Genomic DNA, 17240 nt, shown 5'->3' with positions numbered 1-17240 from the left:
GGTAGGGGTAGCCAGGTGGAAAGCATGGCCAGCTGTAGAAAAATGCTTATTGAAATTCCCAATTATAGTAGATTTATCAGTGGTGACAGTGTTTCCCATCTTCAGTGCAGTGGGCAGCTGGGAGGAGGTGTTCTTATTCTCCATGGACTTTACAGTGTTCCAGAGCTTTGAGTTAGTGTTGCAGGAAGCCAATTTCTGCTTGAAAAAAAACTGAAGACAAAGGAATTCTGCAGTTGAAACTTGGATGTTATGTTGAAAACATCCTAACGATTGATATCATACATAGTTTGACATGTTTCTAAAGGACTGTAACGGAACTGAGTTTTTTTCTGGAAGAAATCTCAGACCTTTCAAAATATGCTTTTCAACCATCGCTACACAAGCATTTGTGTAAGAGGTATTGATAGCTAGCATAGCATTAGCCTAGCATTCAGCAGGCAACATTTTCACAAAAACAAGAAAAGCATTAAAATAAAATAATTTACCTTTGAAGAACTTTGGATGTTTTCAATGAGGAGACTCAGATAGCAAATGTTCAGTTTTTACAAAAAGATGCGTAGGAGAAATCGCTCATGAAAATGTTCATCACGTTTGGCTAAGAAAAAAAACTGAAAATTGACATTACAACGCTGAACTTTTTTCCAAATTAACTCCATAATATAGACTGAAACATGGCAAACGTTGTTGAGAATCAATCCTCAGTGTTTTTCACATCTATTCGATGATAAATCATTCGTGGCAGTTGCCTTTCTCCTCTAAACCTAATGGAAAAGTGGACGCAGCTGGAGATAATAATTTCAATAATTTCGACGGAGGACACCAAGCGGACACCTGGTAAATGTAGTCTCTTATGTTCAATCTTCCAATGATATGCCTACAAATACATCAATGCTGCAGACACCTTTGGGAAACGACAGAAAGTGTAGGCTCATTCCTGGCGCATTCACAGCCATATAAGGAGACATTGGAACGCAGCGCATTCAAAATCTGGGGCACTTCCTGTATGAAATTTCATCTTGGTTTCGCCTGTAGCATTAGTTCTGTGGCACTCACAGACAATATCTTTGCAGTTTTCTTTCCAAAGCTGTCAATTATATGCATAGTTAAGCATCTTTGTGACAAAATCTCGTTTTAAACGGGAACGTTTTTTTTTATCTAAAAATTAAAAGAGCACCCCCTATATCGAAGTTAAGAAGTTTCTTTAATTCTGTGAATAACAGTTGTATCTTTTATCAATGTTTATTATGATTATGTCTTACTGCAGATTATGTAAAAATAGGCCTACATAAAGCCAACAAATAAAACATTGCTGAAAATATCCTGATTAAAAATATATTTATTTTATCACATTGGCTGCACTGTCCTGCCTGCAACAAATATGAAACATTGTATCAACTATTAACTTGGGTCTGGCTCAAAGCTTGTGCTTGCAAACTTGCAACATTTTATAAAATATTCTGGGCTCTGAGTATCATGTGCTAGTGAGCTTGGAACAGACAGCTTTAGGCCAGTTGCTTGACTTAACCAGCACCTCAAGTTTACTGCTTGAACTCCTTTTCTAGAATATTAGCGCGAATGTATTGTGGAGCTCCCAAAATGATTACAGGAACCTATTATTTCAGTCCAAGTAGAGCACTGATAAGTAATCAGGCAGGCATATTTTATTACATTTCCACTGGACCAGAGAACGAAATTTGTGGTTACAGAAGTTATTGAAAGGGAGAAAACTGTAAAGATTTTTCAAATACATTGAGGAAATATTGTAATTATCAATGGATGTAAAAACAGACTTTGTTTGCTTACGGTTTGAGGTGAAGGAAAATATTCCTTTGAGAAGCTCCACAGGTGGTGGTGCGTTAAGCCAATCAGAAATAGTCAGATCCCAAAATGGGCACATTTATGAGGCTATATTTGCTTGCAGGCATGGTAGCCTATAGCCTAGTTGCACAAGTAAAGAAATACAGTACGCTTTTAGTTGATGTTATAGGCTACTTAGCTAAATTGCCATAAACAATTAATAACCTTATGGATAGGGGAGAGGCTAGCGTCTCAAGTGGCCAATAGCCTCGGGAAATGCAGAGCGCCAAATTCAAATAAAACGCTTTAAAACTCAAACTTTCATTAAAATCACACGTGCAGGATACTCAATTAAAGCTAGACTCGTTGTGTATCCAGCCAACATGTCAGAATTTAAAAATGCTTTTCGGCGTAAGCATGAGAAGCTGTTATCTGATAGCATGCACCCACTTGAACCAGTTGTAAACAAAAGAACTAGCATAGCAGGCGCTACACAAACCGCTGAAATAAAATATAAAACATGCATTACCTTTGACGAGCTTCTTTGTTGGCACTCCAATACGTCCCATAAACATCACAATCATCATTTTTTTCGATTAATTCCGTCCATGTATACCCAAAATGTCCATTTATAAAGCAGGTTTGATCCGGAAAAAAACAGCTTGCCAAAACACACCGTCACTACAAAACATTTCAAAGGTTGCCTATAAACTTTGCCAACATATTTCAAACTACTTTTGTAATACAACTTTAGGTATTTTTAAATGTTAATAATCAAATAAAATTGTAGACGGGGCAATCTGTATTCAATAGAGCAAGTAAACAAAACGTGCACAATTTTTCCTCTTGCGTAACTTTCAGTGTAATTTTGTTCCAGGATGTCCTTCTTCGTTGCACCAATGATTAACTTCAACCAAATTCCGAAGACTGGTGACATCCTGTGGAAGTCGAAGGAACTGTAAAATGGTCGCTATCAAATATCGCTTGGCAAAGACAACTGAGGGAACGGTCAGAGGCAAAAAATACATACATTTCTGAACAGTTTTTCCTCTGGGTTTTGCCTGCTACATAAGTTCTGTTATAGTCCCAGACATGATTGAACCAGTTTTAGAAACTTCAGTGTTTCCTATCCACACCTACTAATCATATGCATATAATATATTCCTGGCAGCTCCTCACCAGACATCACCGGCAACAGCGTCACCTATGGGCACATTTATCGTCGAAGGAATGAGCGTTACACCGAGGCCTGTACTCTGGAGCGGGATCGACTTGGTAGAGGGTCCGTCATGATTTGGGGCAGTGTCTCACAGCATCATTGGACTGAGCCTGTCATTGCAGGCAATCTCAACGCTGTGCGTTACAGGGAAGACATCTTCTTCCCTCATGTGGTACCATTCCTGCAGGCTCATCCTGACATGACCCTCCAGCATGACAATGCCACCAGCCATACTGCTCGTTCTGTGTGTGATTTCTCTCGACAGGAATGTCAGTGCTCTGCCATGGCCAGCGTAGAGCCTGGATCTCAATTGGATCCCATTGAGCAGGTCTGGGACCTGCTGGATCAGAAGGTGATGGCTAAGGCCATTTCCCCCCAGAAATGTCCAGGAACTTGCACGTGCCTTGGTGGAAGAGTGGGGTAACAGCTCACAGCAAGAACTGGCAAATCTGGTGCAGTCCATGAGATACTGACTTATTTTTGATTTTGACCCCCCCCCCCCCCTTTGTTCAGGGACACATTATTCCATTTCTGTTAGTCACGTCTGTGGAACTTGTTCAGTTTGTTTCTGTTGTCTTATATGCATACATAAAACGCAGTTGACAGTGAGGAAGTTTCTTTTTTTTGCTGAGTTTAGTAAAATCCAAGATCATTCTGACTTCCTTTTATATAGAAAGGGCTCAAGAGGAATGATGTTCAGAAAAATATAGCCAAGAGGGGGTACTCCACTGACAAAATTGCAGAGAACAAAAGCCAACAAAATTAATTCTAAGAATTAGGATGTAGAAACTGTCAAAAACAGATCTAGTAGTAACGCCGAGACATTATGAGTGAGGTGGTTTCCAACAAAACAATGGTGGCTAATGAATTCAACTCATATTTTACTTCTGTTGCCAATAAGTTGGTTAGCAACTTACCCCATCACTTGTTTGGGAATTAACAACTCAAGAGCTACTACGCCAATCTGGGGTCCAACCCAACTCTTTCTCCTTTAAAAAGTGTTTATGTAGGCAAGGTAGCTAAAATGCTAGTGGAGCTTAACTACTCCAAAGCCACTGGCTTGGATGCTATACCAGCAAAGTTGTTGAGATGCAGCAGTTCAAATTGCCCCATGTATTACTCACATAATTAACCTCTTGATCTAGGTACATTCCCAAACAAAAAATGGCCAGTCATTAATTTGCACAAGGACCAACCGTGGGCACTACAGATGAAATCCTCACTGTCAAGATCAAACTCTTAGCGTGTGGTCCATGAGCAGCTCTACTTGTAAATAATCTCATTAATGAATTCCAGTCAAGGTTCATAAAATCATACTCTACCGACTAATACTTAAAAATGTCCACATAAGGAAGGAGATTGATAATGGTGCAGCTTAACCTCAAGGCTTTTGATACAGTTAATCATAACATCCTACTTGCCAAGTTAGAGGCTCCGGGTTGGGAAGTACCACTCTTGAATGGGTTGTATGTCCTACTTGCTAGGGAGGGAACATGTGGTTGAAGTAAATGGTTTGCCCTCCAAGGCTAAACCCATAAGCGGTGGATGGCCATATATGGGAGCATGCTAAGGCTTCGGTTATTACGAACTAGAGGTCGACCGATTAATAACCTTTCTAGGGCAGGCGTTCCGCTAGCGGAACCCCCTTAACATTCCGCTGAAGAGGCAGTGCGCGAAATTCAAAAATATTTTTTAGAAATATGTAACTTTCACACATTAACACATCCAATACAGCAAATGAAAGAAACTTCTTGTTAATCTACCCATTGTGTCCGATTTCAAAAATGCTTTACAGCTAAAGCACAACATATGTTAGGTCATAACCAGGTCTAAAAAAAAAACTGCCATTTTTACAGCCAAAGATAGGAGTCACAAAAAGCAGAAATGTAGATAAAATTAATCACTAACCTTTGATGATCTTCATCAGATGACACTCATAGGGACATTATGTTACACAATACATGTATGTTTTGTTCAATAATGTGCATATTTACATCCAAAAATCTCAGTTTACATTGGCGCCTTACGTGCAGTAATGTTTTGACTCCAAAACATCCAGTGATGTTGCAGAAATACTCATAAAACATTGATAAGTGTTATTCACAGAATTAAAGATAAACTTCTTAACTTGAGTGTAGGGGGCAGTATTTAGATTTTTTGGATGAAAAACATACCCATTTGAAACTGCCTGTTTCTCAGGCCTAGAACACATAATTATCAGATTAGGATAGAAAACTAAAGTCTCCAACTGTCAAAATATTGTCAGAGTATAACAGAACTGATATTGCAGGCGAAAACCTGAGGAAAAGCAAACCAGGAAGTGGCATCTATTTTGAAAGCTCCAAGTTCCATAGCCTGCCTTCGCTCCATTTAAAGGGATATCAACCAGATTACTTTTCTTATCACTTCCTCAAGGTGTCAGTCTTTAGACAGTTTCAGGCTTTTATTTTGAAAAATGAGTGAGAAAGATGACATCGCGCCAGTGGATAGCTGGGTGTCCGCATGAGTTTTGCTTGCGCAACCGGAGTGGGGCAGCCATCGTTTCTCCCCCTCCTATTGAAAAAGTGATTGTCCCAGTTGATATTTTATCAATTATACATTTTCAAAACAACCTGAGGAATGATAAAAAAACATTTGACATGTTTCTGTGGACATTACGGATAGTATTTGGAATTTGTCTGCAATGTAGTGACCGCTCGAGCCTGTGGATTTCTGAACGCACCAAACAAATTGAGGTATTTTGGATATAAAAATAATCTTTATGGAACAAAAGGAATATTTGTGTAACTGGGAGTCTCGTGAGTGCAAAGATCTGAAGATCAAAGGTAAGTGATTCATTTTATTGCTTTTCTGATTCGTGACCAAGGTACTTTGATGCTAGGTGTTCATAATGCTTTGTCTAGTGATCGATAAACTCAAATGCTTGGATTGTTTCGCTGTAAAGCATATTTTCAAAATCTGACACGACAGGTGGATTAACAAGCTAAACTGTGTTTTGCTATATTGCACTTGTGATTTCATGAAAATTAAATATGTTTAGTAATTTTATTTGAATTTGGAGCGCTGCAATTCAGCGGGTGTTGATGAAAATAATCCCGCTAACGGGATGGGGTGCATCAAAAGCAATCGTTGCACAACTGTACCTAACCATAAACATCAATGCATTTCTTAAAATCAAGACCCGACGTATATATTTTTAAACCTGCATATTTAGCTAAAAGAAATCCAGGTCAGCAGGCAATATTAACCAGGTGAAATTGTCACTTCTCTTGCGTTCATTGCACGCAGAGTCAGGGTATATGCAACAGTTTGCCTAATTTGCCTGAATTTTACCTAATTATGACAACATTGAAGGTTGTGCAATGTAACAGGCATATTTTGACTGATGGATGCCACCCGTTAGTTAAAATACGGAATGGTATTTCACTGAAAGAATAAACGTCTGGTTTTCGAGATGATAGTTTCTGGATTCTACCATTTTAAATGACCTAAGGCTTGTATTTGTGTGTTATGTTATAATTAAGTCTGATTTGATAGAGCAGTCTGACTGAGCGATGGTAGGCACCAGCAGGCTCGTAAGCATGCATTCAAACAGCACTTTCGTGAGTTTTGCCAGCAGCTCGGCGCTGTGCTTCAAGCATTGAGCCGTTTATGACTGCAAGCCTATCAACTCCCGAGATTAGGCTGGTGTAACCGATGTGAAATGGCTAGCTAGTTAGCGGGGTGTGCGCTAATAGCGTGGCAAACATCACTCGCTCTGAGACTTGGAGTAGCTGTTCCCCTTGCTCTGCAAGGGCTGCGGCTTTTGTGGAGCGATGAGTAACGCTGCGTCGAGGGTGGCTGTTGTCGATGTGTTCCTGGTTCGACCCCAGGTAGGGGCGAGGAGAGGGACGGAAGCTATACTGTTACAATGGCAATGCTAAAGTGCCTATAAGAACATCCAATAGGCAAAGGTATATGAAATACAAATCGTATAGAGAGAAATTGTCCTATAATTCCTGTAACTACAACTTCTTACCTGGGAATAATGAAGATTCATGTTAAAAAGGAACCACCAGCTTTCATATGTTCTCATGTTCTGAGCAAGGAACTTAAACGATATTGTACTATGTGCCATGTAAAAAAGCTATTACTTTCTTCAACACTTTTTTGCATTATTTAAACCAAATTGAACAGGTTTCATATTATTTGAGGCTAAATTGATTTTATTAATGTATTAAGTTAAAAGTGTTCATTCAGTATTGTTATCATTACAAATACATATTTCTTTTTTTAAATCTGATTAATCGGTATCGGCTTTGAAAAATCATAATCGGACGACCTCTAACAGTCAAAAGTTGACAGCAACTAATTCCAGGGTTTTCCTTTAAATTGTATTATTTTCTACATTGTAGAATAGTGAAGATATAAAAACTATGAAATAACATGGAATCATGTGGTAACCAAAAGTAGTGTTAAATTACAATCTTATATTTGAATAATGTCAAAGTAACCACCCTTTGCCTTGATGACAACTTTGCACACGCTTGGCATTCTCACACCCATGCTTCATGAGGTAGTCACCTGGAATGCATTTCAATTAACAGGTATGCCTTGTTAAGTTAAACACATTAAGAAGGAAAGAAATTGAGCAGATTAATTGTGTTGTGAAAAAGGCATGTTGTATATAGAAGATAGTCTTTTACCAAATAGGGCTAAGTTCATATTATGGCACGAACAGATCAAATAAGCAAAGAGAAATGACAGTCCAGCATTACTTTAAGACATGGTCAGTCAATCCGGAAAATTTCAAATGCAGTCGCTAAAACCATGCGCTATGAGAACTGCCACAGGAAAGGAAGACCCTAAGTTACCTCTGCTGCAGAGGACAATTTCATTAGAGTTACCAGCCTCAGAAATTGCAGCCCAAATAAATGCAGAGTTTAAGAAACAGAAACTGCTCACAGGAGAGACTAAATTAGGCCTTAAAATTACTGCAAAGACATTACTACTAACAGGACACCAATAAGACTTGCTTGGGCCAATAAACATAAGCAAAATACATTAGACCAGTGGAAATCTGTCCTTTGGTTTTAATGAGATTTTTTAATGTCCAAATGAGATTTTTGTGAGACGCAGGTAGGTGAATGGATGATCTTCGCATATGTGGTTCCCACCGTGAAGCATGGAATAGGTGGTGTGATGTGTGGGGGTGCTTTGCTGGTGACACTGATTTATTTAGAATTCAAGGCAGCATGGTTACCACAGCAATACGCCATCCCATCTGGTTTGCGCTTAGTGGAACTATCATTTGTTTTTTTCAACAGGACAACAACCCAACACACCTCCAGGCTGTGTAAGGGATATTTGACCAATGATAGTGATGGAGTGCTGCATCAGATGACCTGGCCTCCAATCAGCCAACCTCAACCCAATTGAGATGGTTTGGGATGAGTTGAATTGCAGAGTTTAGGAAAGCAGCCAACAAGTCCTCAAAATGTGGGAACTCCTTTAAGACTTGGAAAAACATTCCTCATGAAGCTGGTTGAGAGAATGTCAAGTGTGCAAAGCATGGCTACTTAAAAAAATATAATATTTTCATTTGTTTAATACTTTTTTGGTTACTATATCATTCCATGTGTTATTTCATAGTTTGCAACGTCACTATTCTACAATGTAGAAAAAAGTAAAAAAATTCAGAAAAACCTTCCAATGAGTAGGTATCCAAACTTTTGACTTGTACTGTAAATAATGAAGGATGTAGGACTGACCCCAATTAGTCAACCGTTTGGTCAATAGGCTATTGGTCGACCAAGATATACTTTTTTTTTTATTTTTTAAATTCGAGCAGTAGCACACACACACACACACACATATATTTTTTTAAATGGCACACAGGACACCTGTCTGAGTCACACCCATGTCAGTGAACTAATCCATTGTGGAGGCCACGTGGATGGCACACTACAAGGGGCTGCACATCTCAATGTGAATCGTGCCAATTTGTGCACTTTTGTAACTTCATTGTGTGAATTGTTTGCCTTGATTGTTATTGTATATCAATTCCCCATTACATATAAATCACCAGTAGTACATTTACCATTAATGCCTATAATTTGTAATCTACAATGTGCTTGGTTATGCTAATTTCTGTTAATGCATTCAATATTATTTGCAGTTCTCATTGTCAGAGTGGAGAGGTTGTTTGCACAGAGCACAACATATACTACACAAGAGAAAAGTTTTAGTTCATTTCATTCCATTTACGAGTTGTCAATTTATTCATCGTCTTTTGTTCGGAGCGCTACTGTCAATGTTGAGTAAGGACGCGCACGCACTAATGACCTGTGGAGCTTCTCAAAGTAATGTTTTCTCCTCTAATAGCAAGCAAACAAAGTATGTTATTACATCTAATGAGAATGGATGCTATTGTCAATGTATTTATATTTTTTTAAATCTTTCCAGCTCTCTCCCTTTCGATAACCACTCAGAATGAAGGGGGAAAAAGTAATGAGTGGAGATTATGGTTCATTGCTTAGCTTGCTACATGTCTTGACAAAAGACTACACTATGCATGTGTCCATTTTAATAGAACAACAATGCGACAACTGTTAGCCAGTTGGCTTGTGTTCGGTTTTAACAGTCAATCACCCTCGGATCAACCCTTAGAGATGGGTGTGGCTAAAGCTTAAGAGGGTGTGAACCATGCTGAATGGTGTATACAAAGGAGAGCTCTCCAGTAGGTACCAAAACATTCAAAAGGTACTGTTGTCAAAAGTGACTTTACAAGTTGATCAACTTTCAAAGCAGAATTACTTTCCCACTGTTCCTCAAATGCAGGCTATGATATACCATTTTGTAGCCCTGTGTGTGTGCTTTTATCCAATGTAAAAAAAAAAACAATTTCAAACACCATTACATTTTTTGCTACATTAGATCGAATCAAGGTGGTCGGTCACATATGCCAAACACTATCATGAAAGAGGGCCACAATGGATATAAGTACACTGCTTATCCTCGATAATTCTTAATCAAGTGCATAATTGTGTACGTGTACGCAATACGTTTTGCTCCAATGTGCTCAAATGAATATGACCCAGGTTAATGTTGTATAGGCCTAGCAATGAGAGTTGGGGTGAAAAGGACGCAGGAACACTGACCAGGTTACCATTAACAGTGTTGATCTTGTAGGTGTAGTTCCTGAAGGCAGCGAACTTGCTGGGGTCCTCAGGGAGAGGGTTATTGTCTTTGTACCACTTGTAGGTAGGGGGAGGTGATCCCTGGGCATCATGGCAGGAAAGCAGCACGCTACGTGCCGTTGTCACAGAGGTTGGGACCCTACACATAGGCATGGATGGAGGCACTGCAGGAAAAGGTAATATGTTACACTGACATCTTGTTGCGGTATCCTGAATCAATTCACACACAATCATAAAATTGTCACATTACAAGGGAGTTTCTATCCTGTCTATAACATTTACAGGCAATATCATTACTCAAACTCAGATGACCTCCGACGAAGATAATCCCTCAAAGCAGTGTCAAGCTCTTATGTAATAATAAATCGTGTAGTTTGGGTCCTGGATGCTGTAGGTACATCAGATAATATACCAGGGGTATGCTGCATAAAACACTTGTTTACTGTTGTATTCATGTTGGTAATCAGTTTAAAGTAGCAATAAGGCACCTCTGGGGTTTCTGGTATATGGCCATAACACATTTAAGGTCTGTTCTCGCTTAGTTAACAAATGATACAAGTCAAATCTACCCCCTTAAAAAATTTGAGATCAGCTTTAATATTGCAGCTTCCATCAATGTAATTGTCTGCATCATTTCGAATCCCCTCACATTTTTTGTAAATATATTTTAAACAATTTGGGGGGGGGGGGGGGGAATGTAACACGGGATTCTTTATTTTTCCTCTATTGAAGAATGTACAACTTATTGGCTCAAACGCATTAAGGAAAGAAATTTCGTAATTAACTTTAAGGCACACCTATTAATTGAAATGCATTCCTTATGAAGCTGGTTGACAGAATGCCAAGTGTGTGCAAAGCTGTCAAAGCAAAGGGTGGCTACTTTAAACAAATGAAAATGTATTTGAAGTTCAACACTTTGATTCCATGTGTTAGTTTATGTCTTATTATTCTACAATGTAGAAAATATAAAAAGAAACCTGGAATGAGGTGGTGTCCAAACTTGACTGGTACTATATAATGTTTTGAAAATATTTTCTCCTAACCCTACCACCCCTCCTTGGAGTTAACTAATGGAACACTGAGGCTTCCCCTTCCAGTTTATGCATACGATATACATTTTACAACAGTGATCTTTAGTTTGTATTTAATCCAATCCTTCAGACCAAAAACAAGCTAAATATATATATATATCGGACAGTATCAAATGATCTAATGATTGTCTCGCAGTAAAATCTGCAGAGCTGGCACACATCGAAAATTGTAACTTCTGAATCCGGTGTCATCAGTTCATAAAACTTGAACTATTTTGCAATCTGTGTGGCACAGCTGGCAATGTGTGTCTAAATTAAACTGGTATACTTTATCACAATTTTCTTTAGCCAATTTTGGTCTTTATTAATGCAGGGCCGACCTACAAGTTCTTTACTCTTCTCCCCTCTTCCATTTTTGCAGTAATGCTGCGATTAGTTGGTTGTAATTTGGGTAGAGCAGATATTTCCATATTTTTGTTAGCTGCATGTGTGACTTAACTCCACCAGTCCTCTTATATTGTTGACAAAATATTTATTTTATTCCAAAACTAAATGTTTGTTTTATCCATTACTATATTGGAGTTTAACCATAATATTTGTTCCATCTTTTCTGGTGGATTAAACTGAAATAGCAACCAACTTTCTAGAGCATGTTTTTTTTTTAAATGCAATATTTGAGAAAACATGTTTAAATAACCAAAAGTGAGAGGTTGTAATTTGAATAAAGGGGAAAAAGGCCATTCTTGAACTTTGGCGAGACATTCTTAATCTGCTAAAAAAAACTTCAGATACAAAACTTATACATATGACTCATGCCTTTAGTGAGCTCAAATGCTTTAATAATATGAGCTTCAAATTCATATTATATAAATAGGCCGGTCCAATTTTGTCTGGCTCGCCGTTTCCAAATAATATTTTTTCATAATAAAAAAAACAAGTTGCTAGATATAGGCAAGGCCATACGTAAATAGTTAAACTGGGATATGACTGAAGAGTTACTCAAGGTGATTTTTCATACAAAATGGACAGGTATTTTCCATTCTATGGTAGCAAGTTCTTACTTATTTTATACTAATTTCTATTAAAATATATTGTACTGAGATCATATCCTGAAAGAAATTAAGACTGAGTATGTCCACATCAGTCAGACCATTTTATTGGTAAACTGCACGGTAATGTAAATCCAATTTTTTATGATCTAATATGTAACACACTTTTACAATTTTGTTGTAATCCAGAGAGGTTTGAAAAGTATATAGATCCTCTATGAGGCTGTGGAGGGAGCCAAATTGTGGATATAAAAGAAAACATGAATCTGCATACAATGACAACTTTTTTTTAACCCCTGGATTTCTAGACACTTGAGATAATTGGATATGATTTTAATAGCTCACATTTCAAATGGTCTTAATACATATATACAGTGCATTAAGAGAGTATTCAGACCCCTTGACTTTTCCCATGTTATCCTAAAATAGTTTTTTTTTAATGAAAATCCTCAACACAAATTCACAGTGACAAATCGAAAACCGGTTTAGACATTTTTGCAAGAACCCAATGGTCTGACAGAGCTCCATAATTCCTCTGTGGAGGAGAGACTCTCCCAGAACGACAACTCTGCAACACTCCACCAATCAGGCCTTTATGGTAGAGTAGGCAGACGGAAGCCACTTCAGTAAAAAAAGGCACGACAGCCAGCTTGGAGTTAGCCAAAAAGGCCCAGAAAGACTCTCAGACCATGATAAACAAGATTCTCTGGTCTAATGAAACCAAGATTGAACTATTTGGACTGGAGGAAACCTGGCACCATCCCTACAGTAAAACATTGTGGTGGCAGCATCATGCTGTGGGGATGCTTTTCAGAGGCAGGTACTGGGAGACTAGTCAGGATCGAGGGAAAGATGAACTGAGAAAAGTACAGCGAGATCCTTGATAAAAACCTGCTCCAAAGCATTCAGTACCTCAGACTGGGGTGAATGTTCCAACAGGATAACAACCCTAAGCTAACAGCCAAGACAACGTAGGAGTGGCTTCAGGACAAGCCTGAATGAGTGTCCTTGAGTGGCCCAGCAAGAGGCCGGACTTGAGCCCGATCGATCTCTGGAGAGACCTGAAAATAGCTATGCAGTGACACTTCCCAGCCAACCTGACAGCGGTGGAGAGAATCTGCAGAGCAGAAATTGGAAAAACTAACCAAATACAGGTGGGCCAAGCTTGTAGCGTCACACCCAAGGCTATAATCACTGCCAACAAAGGTGCTTCAACAAAGTACAGGGACTGAATACTTAAAATTTGATTTGTTGAAATGTTTTTATAACTTTGCAAAAAATTCTTACAACATCTTTGCTTTGTCATTTTGGTTTATTGTGTGTAGATTAAGAAATTTTTCATCCATTTTAGAACAAGTAATGTAACAAAATGTGGAAAAAGTCAAAGGGTCTGAATACTTTCCAAATGCACTGTACATAATTTCAGACCATTGTATAAGAGATTATCCAAACTTGAAATATTCCAGGCATTTTTATATAAATTCCAGTTGTACTTTATCAAAAGTATTTTAAAAGTCAGCTATGAATACCAGGCCTGGTTTCCCAGATTTCAGTGTTCTATTGTTTATAGTACTTGTCTTATTTTATCTCCCGCTTATCTTCCATGTAAAAAAACCTGTCTAATCAAGATTAATAATATCGAACAATAACTTTTTAATTCTATGCGCTATGCATTTTGCTAGGATTTCAGGATCACAAGTGTAAGGGGCCTCAATTTTTTTTTATGGACTGCATCTTTACACTTTGGTCCCGTTTCAGTAATAATGAAAATTAGGCCTTCTTGAGTATCTGATAGTCTACAATTTGTTATAGGAGTGGTTTTAAAAAAACATGCTAATAATAGTCCTCTAGATTGTACTTACCTAAAACGGTGAGCTTCACTTTGACCTCCCCAAACTTCTGACTACCAGACACCGCGCAGTAATACTCCCCATTATCTTTCCGTGTCACCTTACTGAACCTCAGCATCCCATCAAACTTACTGACACGGTCAGCATACGGTGCTGAGAGAGGGAGGAAACGTTATACTGGAGGAATGGTTATACTCATTTGTAGGGATAACAAAAGTGTTCTGGTTTGAATACAAGAATGGTCTAACCGTTAATGTGGATGAATATACAAGCTAATAATCACAAGTCCTACAAATACAAGAGGCCATACGTAATGCATTTCTTTGGAATCAACAGTCTGAAAAGTTGATGATGTACTTACTGGTAGGTTTCCCATCAAAAATGACATGGGTTGTAGAACCCTTCATGTCCTTAAACTTCCACTCAACTCTGGCATTTGCACCAAAGTCAGCAGAGTGAGTGCAGTAAAGATCAGCACCTGTAGAGAACAGTCTGATCAGTTTAAACCACAAAGCTGTGGGACAAATACAATTAAACGTTTTCAATATATTCTGGATTCCTTCCTTGTAACAGACAATGTGACAGTTGAAAGCTTTTGTTTATTTCAGAAAAGCTCAACATGCTAATTGATAGCCAATTTCTATTCTCCAGGACTTACCTTCATTCTCTTTAGCCCTCACATCTGCATTGCTGGTTGTGACTGTGAAAGCGCAGTCTATACCTGGGGAGAGACCAGTAGAGAGATCAGAGACATTAAAGATGTGAAATTACTTAAGGGATGCATCTCAGCTTTGGAAATCAAACACCAAGTGCTCAAGTCCTAATCTACAATTAACAAACACCTGCCGAGATGACTTTTGGTTTCCGCTGAACTCAAAAGCCTTTCAATTTTTATCAGGGAGTCATATCAATGACCTGCGCCGCTCTCTTTAACCTCTTGAAACTCTAGGGGCGCTATATCATTTTTGGATAAAAAGACGTGCCCGTTTTAAGCGCAATATTTTGTCACAAAAAGATGCTCGACTATGCATATAATTGATAGCTTTGGAAAGAAAACACTGAGGTTTCCAGAACTGCAAAGATATTCTCTGTGCGTGCCCTAGAATGTGAGCTACAGGCAAAACCAAGATGAAACGGCATCCAGGAAATCAGCAGGATTTTTGAGGCTCCGTTTTCCATTGTCTCCTTATATGGCTGTGAATGCGAGATGAATGAGCCTGCCCTTTCTGTCGTTTCCCCAATGTGTCTGCAGCATTGTGACGTATTTGTAGGCAGATCATTGGAAGATTGACCATAAGAGACCACATTTACCAGGTGTTCGCCCGGTGTCCTGCGCCGAAATTGGTGCGCAAACCTCAGCTGCAAGTATTTTTCCATGGAATTCAGAGAAGAAAGCAGGCTTCCACGAACGATATATCAATGAAGAGATATGTGAAAAAACACCTTGAGGATTGATTCCAAACAACGTTTGCCATGTTTCGGTCGATATTATGGAGTTAATTCGGAAAAAGTTTGACGTTGTTGGTGACTGAATTTTCGGTTCGGTAGCCAAATGTGATGTACAAAACGGAGCGATTTCTCCTACACAAAGATTCTTTCAGGATAAACTGAACATTTGCTATGTAACTGAGAGTCTCCTCATTGAAAACATCTGAAGCTCTTCAAAGGTAAATGATTTTATTTATTTGGTTATCTGGTTTTTGTGAAAATGTTGCGCGCTAAATGCTACTCAAAATGCTAAGCTAGCTTAGCATACTCTTACACAAATTAGTGATTTGCTATGGTTCAAAAGCATATTTTGAAAATCTGAGATGACAGTGTTGTTAAGAAAAGGCTAAGCTTGAGAGCAGGCGCATTATTTTCATTTTATTTGCGATTTTCAGAAATCGTTAACGTTACATTATGCTAATGAGCTTGAGGCTATAACTGTATACAGGTTTTTTTTCATAGCCAAACGTGAACAAAACGGAGCGATTTGTCCTACACACATTTTTTTGAAAAACTGAACATTTGCTATCTAACTGAGAGTCTCCTCATTGAAAACATCTGAAGTTCTTCAAAGGTAAATTATTTTATTTGAATTATTTTCTTGTTTTTGTGAAAATGTTGCTGGCTGAATTCTAGGCTTATAGCTATGTTAGCAATCAATACTCTTACACAAATGCTTGTTTAGCTATGGTTGAAAAGCATATTTTGAAAATCTGAGATGACAGTGTTGTTAACAAAAGTCTAAGCTTGAGAGCAAATATATTTATTTCATTTCTTTTGCGATTTTCATGAATAGTTAACGTTGCGTTATGCTAATGAGCTTGAGGCTATAAATAGAATCCCGGATCCGGGATTGCGCGACGCAACAGGTTAAAGCCCTAAGAGCATGCCTGGTGATCTGCCAACCAATGGCCTGAAGCCTACAGGGTGTGGACTAGGTCTTCACGGGTCTGGGATAGGAAATACTGTAGTTGACCCTCTGATCCGGGTCAGTTCCCATTCTGTGTCCTTGGGTCTATGTAACTACAGCTGATAGGCTATACAGAGCCATGGTTGGGTCTAGGACATTTTGCACAAAGGTGAATTCATTGACTTAAGGCCTACCAACAGACCTAATTGTTAACCATAGGAGCAAATTAGTTGAGAACATTTGTCACTCTGGTCTAGACAGGTACGGTCGGATCAACTTTTTGGACCCGAGATGAACTTGTGGTTTGACTAGACAATCACTGTAGTGTATTCATTAGTTGTAGACCGTTTTTCATAGTGAAATATTACTTTCTCCAAATTATTTGAGGGAGTGCACACGGCTATTCTGTGTTGAGCAGTTAAGAAACAGTTCCACCGGTTATGCTTCATGTAGAGTTATTTATGCAACTTCAGTTGTAAGTCAAACATTGGGCTATATGTTTAGATGTTTTATATATTTTAAGGCTGCATGATGCAACTAACGATGATTTGAAAAAAGTAGCATGAAAGGCAGCTTTGTTTTTTTGTGCAGGCGGAACACACTTCAGTCTTATTCACAATAACTAAAATTTCCCGGCTACATCCCGTGTGGCTGTAATGCCACCTAAAAAAATTTTTTTTTTTTGTAAACCCATGCCTTTTGCGGCCAGTGGCCGTTG

General features: G+C 38.5%; 1 protein-coding gene across 1 annotated transcript in view; it reads right to left on the bottom strand.

The window, feature by feature from the left end:
- The window catches only part of LOC135550174 (junctional adhesion molecule A-like), a 47722-nt gene that overhangs the window by 10498 nt on the left and 19984 nt on the right, over window positions 1-17240 (bottom strand). Inside the window, exons 2-5 of the mRNA XM_064980743.1 lie at window positions 14783-14845; window positions 14486-14602; window positions 14137-14277; window positions 10156-10358 (exon numbers count right to left, since the gene is read on the bottom strand). Coding sequence (XP_064836815.1) covers window positions 10156-10358; window positions 14137-14277; window positions 14486-14602; window positions 14783-14845 — 524 coding nt within the window. The remainder of the gene's footprint in view (window positions 1-10155; window positions 10359-14136; window positions 14278-14485; window positions 14603-14782; window positions 14846-17240) is intronic.

Source organism: Oncorhynchus masou, chromosome 12, assembly GCF_036934945.1.
Source record: "Oncorhynchus masou masou isolate Uvic2021 chromosome 12, UVic_Omas_1.1, whole genome shotgun sequence".
Classification (NCBI taxonomy): Eukaryota; Metazoa; Chordata; class Actinopteri; order Salmoniformes; family Salmonidae; genus Oncorhynchus; species Oncorhynchus masou.
The sequence above is the reverse complement of the archived record's forward strand: the minus strand, read 5'-3'. Positions and strand labels throughout refer to the sequence as shown.